At 56.4% G+C, this 9,029-nt stretch overlaps 1 protein-coding gene across 1 annotated transcript; it reads left to right on the top strand.

The window, feature by feature from the left end:
* Window positions 1-1,186: 1,186 nt before the first annotated feature.
* UBAP1L (ubiquitin associated protein 1 like) lies at window positions 1,187-7,672 on the top strand. The gene is made up of 4 exons (XM_055124373.1): window positions 1,187-1,306; window positions 4,810-5,193; window positions 6,815-6,925; window positions 7,525-7,672. The coding sequence occupies exons 1-4, from the start codon at window positions 1,187-1,189 to the stop codon at window positions 7,657-7,659; spliced, it is 750 nt and encodes a 249-aa protein (XP_054980348.1). The 3' UTR covers window positions 7,660-7,672.
* The last annotated feature ends 1,357 nt before the right edge of the window (window positions 7,673-9,029 follow it).

Here is a 9,029-nt window from a genome sequence, read left to right as displayed (position 1 = left end):
AGGCTCTGCCGTGCAGGCGGGATACTCTCTGTAGCTTGCCGGGCTCTCTGAGAGGGGCGGAAGATTCGAACCTGAGTCAGCCACATGCAAGGCAAATGCCCTACCCGCTGTACTACCATTGGGAATAGCCTAAAATCAAAAGAGGGAGAGAAAGAAGGAGGGAGGGGAAGGTGGGGAGGAGGAGGAACCTCTCTGTAGTTACCCTCTCCCCCATACTCTCCCCACTTCCGCCCTCCAGCTCAGATGCCACCAGATGGCAGAGCCGAGACTGGTAGGAATCAGACCCGTGTATGGATCTGCTGACGCATGAAGAGAGTGCCTTTATAGTCACACCCCACCCATCTCGCCCCATCCCTGTATTTGCTGAATGGGTCCCTCTACTGACAAATCTACTGACTCACTGAATGGATGAATGGATCAGCACTTGTTCCACTGCAATTCTCTTGATTTGTTTTCTTTGGGGGCCACACCCGGCCTCGTGCTCAGAAGCCTTACCTGGTGGATGACCACTACAGCCATACACAGGGCAAACACCTTAACTTTTCTACTTTTGTTTTTTTTTCCTTTTTTTTTTTCTTTTTGGCGGGGGTCACACCCAGCAATGCTCAGGGGTTACTCCTGGCTCTGCACTCAGGAATTACTTCTGGCAGTGCTTGAGGGACCATATGGGATGCCGGGGATTGAACCCAGGTCGGCCACGTGCAAGGCAAACGCCATACCCGCTGTATTATAGATCCAGGCCCTAACTTTTCTACTTTTTTTTTTTTTTTGTCTTTTCCTTTTTTCAGTTTTTCATGTGTGGGATGCAGTACTCCCAAGTGGTCTCCAGGGGGCCTCGGCGCCACTTCTGGCACTTCTTGGCCAAACAGGCCAGTGGGTTCGATGCAGGTCTGCAGGCTCAGGGACCAGTTCTGGCCAGGGCTCGGGGCATCATATGGAGTGCCGGGGCTTGGACCTGGGTCTGTCACATATAAGCAAGCGCCATACTCGCTGTACTATCTCTCTAGCCCCAAGTTATTAACTCGCCCTCCGTTTTATCAGCATTTCCCTGAATGAACCGTTCTCTTTATGATTCGATCAGATTATAAAGTGAGGAATATATTGTTCCATCATTCAGCTTTATTGTTTTCCCTTTCTCTCAGGACCACACCTCTAGAGTCAGCGGTCCCTGCCTTCTTCTGACACAATGAACGCCCTCAAGGATGTCCCCTTCAGGGTGCCCAAGGGCTTGGTCATGGCCTCTGAGCCCCTCCCCAGGCCAGAGTTCAGCCTCCCCGCCTGCAGGGAGCTTCTGCTGGGCACTCTGGTAAGTGAGGCTGCCCAACCCGGCTTCGTCAGGCCTGCGTCCCCGCGCGGCCAAGGCAGCCGTGTGGGCACTGGCTCCTGGTCTTTCCAGGGCAGCCAGGCCTGCGCTGGCATCTTCTTGGGAGTATGGAGATAGTCCCAGAGGAAAAGGTGTCTCCCAGAGAAGGCAGGGTGGGGTGGGGAGGCTGGGGGCTGGGGTTGTTCAGGTCTTCCTCGGCGTCCAGGCTCCTGGAAGACTGCCTGAATTGTATAAAAATAAAAATAAAAAGCGCGGGCGAGGGAAGGACGCCTCACCGCACCGAGCCAGGCACAGGGCCTAGGTCAGCAGCTGTCTCTCCCGCCACCCGAGTTCGGTAGCCTCCGGCCGCTTCCCCCACCCCGGGGAGGTTGATGGCGAAGATGTGGCAGGCGAAGGAAGGAACGGAGCCAAGATGGTTGGTCTCACTTGCAGTTTATTCCAATCTTCCCTCTATACAGTCTCCTCTGGAACCCTCTCTGCCCCCTCATACAGCTACCTTAAATCTCCTCATCCCCCAGCAGCCTGGGGCTTATCTAAAGGTGTGGTTACAATCCATAGGGGGTATAGTTCTATCTCTTAGGGGAATGCCTTCACTAGGACAGAATCTCTCTTTCAGCAGGAAGACCCACCCAAGGGCAGAGTCCCATGAATGTGTTTCTCTTCTCCTCAGCCAGCAAACATATAAGAATTCATAATATTAATCATTTTGTATGGACACAATAAGAGATGCATTAAAGCTTATAGAATTGCTCTCCTGGGGCCATCTCAATCTCAGACTACAGTGCCCAGGCCAGATCAGTCTTTCCTATCCCTAGCAGGGTCCCAGTCTCATAATTACTATTGGATCATGACAGCATTTGTCTATGATCAAGCTCTTAACTTATAGTTAAGAAATAGGCACTTTGGCCAGGCCCATCTCGATGCCAGGGTAGCACATAACTCACCGCTTGCCCTGGATCCTTCCCGTCCCACGTCGGGGACCCTACTTTGGGGTGCTAGGAACTGAGGGCAACTGAGGCTTAAGTGGAGAAAGCAGATGTCCAGGAAGGAATATCGAGGCCAATTAAGTCTTAAGTTATAAAAACATAATATTGTCTTCTTGTGTCTATACAAAAAAGACATAGCTTTAAAGTAAATTATTCAAAAGGCATAAAGAGGAGAGAAAGGCAATGTTATAATATTCAGTGTCCTAGGAAGTTCTGACCTTACCAATTAACAGAGTTTGATTAAGGGAAGAGCAGATAAACTGGTAGAATTGGTTACAGATAAACAAAAGAATGGGAGTGACTCGGGAGCACTTTGATGGGTGTGACTGATAAACCTAAGCTTCTTGGGCAAGGGGAGCAAGGACGAACCAAAGTCAGGCCTAACATATTTAGAGCTATATTCCAACATGAATGAAGCCACTGGTGGGCACAGCTGCAGAATCCTGTGCTCTTGCCCCTCAGCCTGCTGCCAGGTCTGCAGTCCCAGCACTAGCCCCAGTGCTTTGGGCGAGGCCACCAGCTCTGGGTCCTCTCTTAAAATGTGAGCAGATGCCCGAGACAGACACAGCAGAAGAGGTTACTGTGCCCCCGCTGTGCCGAGGTGCATTCTGCCTGTGGTACTCACATTAGGATTGCGCCCAACGTACAAGGTGCTGCCATCTGTCTTTAGGAGAGACAAGTTTAACTGAGTGATGGTACACTGGGAGGACGCTTACCTTGCACGTGGCCCACTCGGGTTCAATCTCAGGCATCCCATATGGTCCCTGGAGCACCTCCAATAGTGATTTCCTGAGCGTCGCTGGGTGTGGCCGAAAACAAAAAACTAAAACAAAAAACTATCTTACACCAGGCCCGGGCCCGTAAGATAGTACAGCAGATAAGGCACATGCTTTACATGTGGCATCAAACCCAGATTTGATCCTGACTCCCCAGATGGTCCCCTGAGTACTGCTAGAAGTGATTCTTGAATGCAGAGCTGGGAGTGACCCCTGAGCATCTCCAGATGTGGCTCCAAAACAAACAAGATTTAGGGAAGAAGCTTTGTGAGCTTATGACATCTCAGCAGGTAGAAAGCAAAGATATCTCAGCAGGTAGAAAGCAAAGCTCATGAGACTTTTTGAAAGTCCAGAACAGGCTGGGAGCAACAATACAGCAGGGAAAGCACTTGCTTTGAATGCAGAGATCCCCCGTTTGATGCCTGCCACTGCACAGGGTCCCGGAGTCCTTCCAGGAGTGAGTAAATCCTAATCACAGCCAGCTGTGGCCCTGAAAATGAAAAAAAGAAAGGGCAAGATTTGAAAGAACCATAGAGCCAGCACTGGCCCTGGGTGTGAGTCCTCACTTGGGTGTGTTCACGCCCCACTGTGCTTGTAGGAGAGTTCGAGGGTCTAGTTGAACTCTCACCCTGCCCGTGTGCATTGGGAGGCTCAAGCAAGGGGTATGATTTATGCATTTAGTGGCAACGACTAGAAAAACCCTGGGCCCTGGCCCCAGATCATTTTTCAGCTAAGAGCAGTGCAGGGGACAGGAGAGACATGGAACAGGTAGCATCTAGGCACAAAGACACTGGAAGCACCCCTGGCAGCCACCGCACCTCCCTGCACCCTGCGACTGAACTTGGCACCGTGTGAGAACAGCTGCCACCAGGCGATTCTCTGGGCTGGCACTGCTCACTGATGCATCCCTCCTTTCCCACTGCTGCCACGGCCCAGCGGAACTGTTAAGGTCTTTTTTTGTTTTTGTTTTGTTTTGTTTTTTTGCTTTTTGGGTCACACCCGGCAATGCACAGGGGTTACTCCTGGCTTTGCACTCAGGAATTACTCCTGGCGGTGCTCAGGGGACCATATAGAATTCTGGGAATGGAACCTGGGTGGGCCGCGTGCAAGGCAAATGCCCTCCCCGCTGTGCTATGGCTCCAGCCCCTGTTAAGGTGTGTTGATGGGCTTCCCTTCTAAGCCTCTAATCTGTTCGTGCTGACACCATCATTTCAGTTGATGTTTTTATACTATACTGAAACAGCTGGTAGGATCCAGTTTCTCTTACTCCTTTTTTTGTCCTCTGGGTTTTTCTGGATATGCCATGTGCTTCATTTGAGTTTCAGAATCACCATTTCGGTTTTTGTTTTGGGGTCACCCGACGACGGTGCTCCAGGCTTTCTCCTCCTGGCTCTGTGCTCAGGGATCACTCCTGAGCCAGGTTGAAGGGACCAAACTTGGGCGGGCCTGGTGCAAGGCAAGCACCCTACCAGCTGCACTATGGCTCGGGCCCCCAGCAGCGTTTTTGGACTGCGTACTGGATGGGTGAGCCGAGAGATCACCGATCCTTACCACATTTCATCCTCCTGATTTGAGTTCTCAGTTCACCATGAAGAGTTACTGCCCAGTGCTTGTGCGGGCCCCCTGGGCTGGGGTCTGGAGTGACCCGGGGAGGAGGCCTGGTCTGCCCGCCTGTCCCGGGTCGGGTCACTGCGGGGGGCCTCACGCCGCGCCCCCTCCGCAGCACGACTTCAGCCTGGAGAGGAGCGCGCTGTGCTGGGTGGAGGCCCTGGTCCCCGGGCCCTGCGCGCGGCCCCCCGACGGCCCGGCCGCCGCGTCCGCCCCTCCGGCCTGGCAGCTGCTGCTCAGCCCCGCGGGCCCCGAGGAAGAGGACGAGGAAGACGCCCCGGGCCCCTGCACCGCCCGGCCGGGTCCCGGCTGCCCCCCGCCCCGCGTCCCGGGCCGCAGCGAGCGGTGGCGCCTCTCGGAGCGCGGGACGGACGCCGGGCGGCCCCGCGCGCTCAGCCTCTGCCCGGGCCCGGAGAGCCCCCGCCGCCCCGCCACGCCCCCGCGGCCCTCCACGGCCGGCGCCGCCCGCCCGCTGCAGAGCCCCGCGCCCACGCCCGCGGTAAGAGCCCCCGGACCCTCGGCCCCCGCCGGACCCGCCCTGGGCCGGGACGCGCCTCCAGCCCCGCCCGCACCGGCCCACCCCGCGTGGTCCCCTGTGCCCGCTTCACCCGGGGCCGGACTGCGCTGAGTCCTGGGTGGGCGCAGGGGTGGAGGGAGCGGCAGGGAACAGACGGTAAGACCCAGCTCAGGGCCCTTTGCCCCTTCCGGGGATCGGGACTCATTTTAAAGTCACGGTTGTGTCTTTCCTTCTTTTTCTTTTTTTGGTTTCTGAGACCACACGCGGTGTTTCTCAGGGCTTACTCCTGGCTCCGGGTCCAGGGAGAATTCTGGCCTCAGTCAGCTGCGTGCAAACCATTGCCTTAACCCTGTACCATCTCTCCGGCCCCATCGTTATTCTTAATTTAATTTGGGGGTTCTTGGGGCCACACACGGCGGTGCTTCAGGGCTTACCCCTGGTTTCTGCACTTCGGGGTCACTCCTGGTGGGCCTGGGGGGGACCAGTTGGGGTGCCAGCGATTAAACCCCACAAGGAAAGTGCCTCACTCACCTGCTGCTTTATCTCTGCAGCGCCAAATGTCTTTTCCCTTTAAAGGACTAAACTGTACAAGACTGGCACCCTGCTAGTGTGAATCCAGAGCAGCTGAGGCTTTGAAAGGAGTGGTAGCTGGAGGGGACAGTGGGGGACAGCTCTCAGAGGTCAGGGGATGAACAGATGGACAGGGCCAGGGCAGATTCAGCCCAGGGGACACAGCAGAGATCTGGCCTTTGCACGCTCCCCTCCCCTCTTGCTCTGGACTTGTGGCTCTGTCTGTGACCCCCACAGCTGCTTGGAGCAAACTTACAGACAAGGTCCCTGAGGCCACAAGCCACCCCCACGTTCAGGTAGAACCTGGAGCTGAGGTCATTCCACTCTTTCATGGGGAGAGGGTCACAGCCAGCAGTGCTGAGGGCTAACTCCTGGCTCTGCAGTCAGAAGTCACTCCTGGTGGTGCTCGGCGGACCATTTGGGGTGCCGGGGATCGAACCTGGGTCGGCTGCATTCACGGCAGATACCCTCCCCACTGGACTATCCCTTTGGCCCTTCGTGTTGGCTCTTGCAGAGTCGAGATTAAATTTGACTCGCTGGGCACATGCTTTCCCCTAGCACCTCTGCCCTGGAAGTGACATGGACATGGACAGCGTTTCAACCATGTGTTCTGCCTGTCCTGTAGGTGGGGGCAGGGAAGAGGAGGCACCTTCCCAGCCAGTGCCCCCCCATGGGGACCCCCACCAAGGTTCTGGGAACCTGAGAACCTTTTCCTGGATACCATCCACATTTGGTCTGAGCACGCTGGCCTCTGACCAGGAGGCCTCTGTTTCCCCTTGAGGTCCCCAAGGTCACCGGCTGTGCCTTGCCCAGTAGGATTAGTCCTTTGTGAAGCTGTCCAGTGCATACTGACCCCACCTACTGTCCCTGCACGCCATCATTGCCAACTGCCCCTCCCCTCCCTCATACCCACTGTCCTGGCCCTCCTCACCACCCAGTGTCTCTGCCCCCCTCACCCCCACTGTCCTGCCCTCCCTCACCCCCACTGTCCCTGCCCTCCCTCACCCCCACGGTCCCTGCCCTCCCTCTCGATTCTCCGCAGTTTCTCAGCTACCTCAGGTCCTGTGAGCGCCTCCGGCAGCAGGGCTACGAGCGGGGCCTGGTGGAGGAGGCCATGGAGATGTCCCAGTTCTCGGAACGTCAGGTCAGCAGGCTTGGGACCACGGGGGCCCAGGGCAGCCCAGGGGACACACAGAGAAGAGAAGGGGGCAGCACAGAGTGGGGTGCCAAGGAGGCAGGCTGCGTTGGTGTGGTCTGAACTGAGCCCATCCCCTCAGCCCGGCTGTTGAAGGCCTGCTCTCTGCTGGACGTTCAGAGCGGCAGAACAAAGACCCTCGAACTCTCGAACTCTCTACTTGGGGAGTTTGCAGGCCGGGTTGTGCTGTGCTAAGTGTCCCCATCACCAGCAGGGAGCCAGGTGTGCCAGAGTGGGGAGGAGGGGGAGGGAAGAGGAAGGAAGGGAGAGGAGGAGAGGAAATGATGGGGGTGGAGGGGAGGGAAGACGGGGAGGAGGTCGGGGAGGGCTGATTGAGACTGGTCCTGGCATCCTTGGCAGGTTCAGGGACATCGCACAGCCTCCTTCCTGGCTGTGGTGTGAGGGCCCTGGGGCGGGGGCAGCCTGGACGGTGCCCGGTGGTGGCCCAGGCAGGGAGCCCGGGCGGCTGCAGGTCCTGCCTGCTGCAGTCCTGAGCTAGTGGTGTAGGTGCCAGGCCCACGGAGCCCCCAGCGCCCTCCGTCCCCCAGGCCCGGGAGTTCCTGCGTCTCTGGGAGCAGTTCAGCGACATGGGCTTCCAGCAGGACCGCATCCGGGAGGTGCTGCTGGCCCACGGGCCCTGCCCTGAACGGGCCCTGGAGGAGCTGGTGTCCCGCGTGCCCTGACCACAATGCCCCGCCAGACTGGCCCGGCCACTGCATTGCCAGGTCCTGCAGGAAGAATTCAGTGAGTCCCCGATGGCCACGGGCGAGAGTGCCTGTCTCCCCCTCCCTCCCCCCAGCCCCAAGCAAGCAGTGCTGCTGCTCGCTGCAGAGGCACACACCGCTGATGGGGACTGGCCAGCAGTCACCGCTGTGCGGAGGCTGAGGGGTGGGGGACACAGACATAAGATGATCCCGACAGACTTCTCTGGGGCACACAAGATCCTGAAGCACTGGGCGGTCCCAGCAAAGGGCTCCCCCCAGTCACAGCAGCTTCCCACAAGGCCCAGGGCACAGGCACAGGAGGGCGGGAAGGGACACATGCCATGTCCATCTGTCCTACTCAGAGGCCCCGATTCCAAAACTGATCCACGGAGATAGCCCCTTCCACCCCCACCCACAGTCTGGAAAGAACACGTAAGCCGGTGAAACGTGAGCTGTACTCCACCCAGGGACCACGCTAAGGATAGAGGCCTCTTCCTGTTTCCTGGCAAATGCCATCCTGTTTCCTCAATAAAGTCTTCTTATACCTTTAATTGTCTCAGTGAATTCATTCACAAACCCACACACCTGCCCATGACCCCCAGAAACAGCCAATGGTGCCAGTGAGCTTGCCTTGACTGTCTTATTTTTTATCTGGAACTCTATTTTGTTGCTTTTGTTCTTTGTTTTTGGTTTGAGGGCCACACCCGGCAGTGCTCAGGGCTTAACTCCTGGCTCTGTGCTCAAGGATCACTCGTAGTGGTACTTGCAGACCATATGGGTGCCAGGGATTAAACTCAGATTGGTTGTATGCCAGGCAAGTGCCCTCCCTGCCATAATACTGCTTCCCTGGGGCTCTATTAATAAATCTATTTATTAAAAAAAAAAGATTTTGTGTGTGTGTTGGGGAACTACATTGAGCTCTGCTCAGGGCTTTCTCCTGAGGGAGAAAGATCCACTCTCAGGGATCCCTCCTGGAAGGCTCGGGGGACCACATGGGGTAATGGGGCTGGAACCCAGGTTGGCCGAGTGCAAGGCAAGTGTCCTGCCCACTGTACTATCTCTCTAGTGGGGGGGGGGCTCTATTTTAAAGAAGGAAAAGGGGCTGGAGCCCATGCTTTGCATGCAGGAAGTCTGGGTTCCATCCCTGGCACCAGATAGTGCCCTGAGCAGCAGCAGGAGTGACTCCCAAGCACAAAGTCAGGTGACAGGTATAGCCCTAAAACTGAAAAGGAAGGAAAGATAAAATGAAAGAAAGGAAGGAAAGAATGGGAGGAAGGAAAGGGAGGAAGTAGGGAGAGTAAAACAGCTTATTGGCTTAGGGAGCACATCCTAGGTCATTTCTTTCTTTT

The sequence above is a fragment of the Sorex araneus genome, chromosome 2, assembly GCF_027595985.1.
Source record: "Sorex araneus isolate mSorAra2 chromosome 2, mSorAra2.pri, whole genome shotgun sequence".
Taxonomy (NCBI): domain Eukaryota; kingdom Metazoa; phylum Chordata; class Mammalia; order Eulipotyphla; family Soricidae; genus Sorex; species Sorex araneus.
Note: the sequence above shows the minus strand (reverse complement) of the source record. Positions and strands in the feature narration are given on the sequence as shown.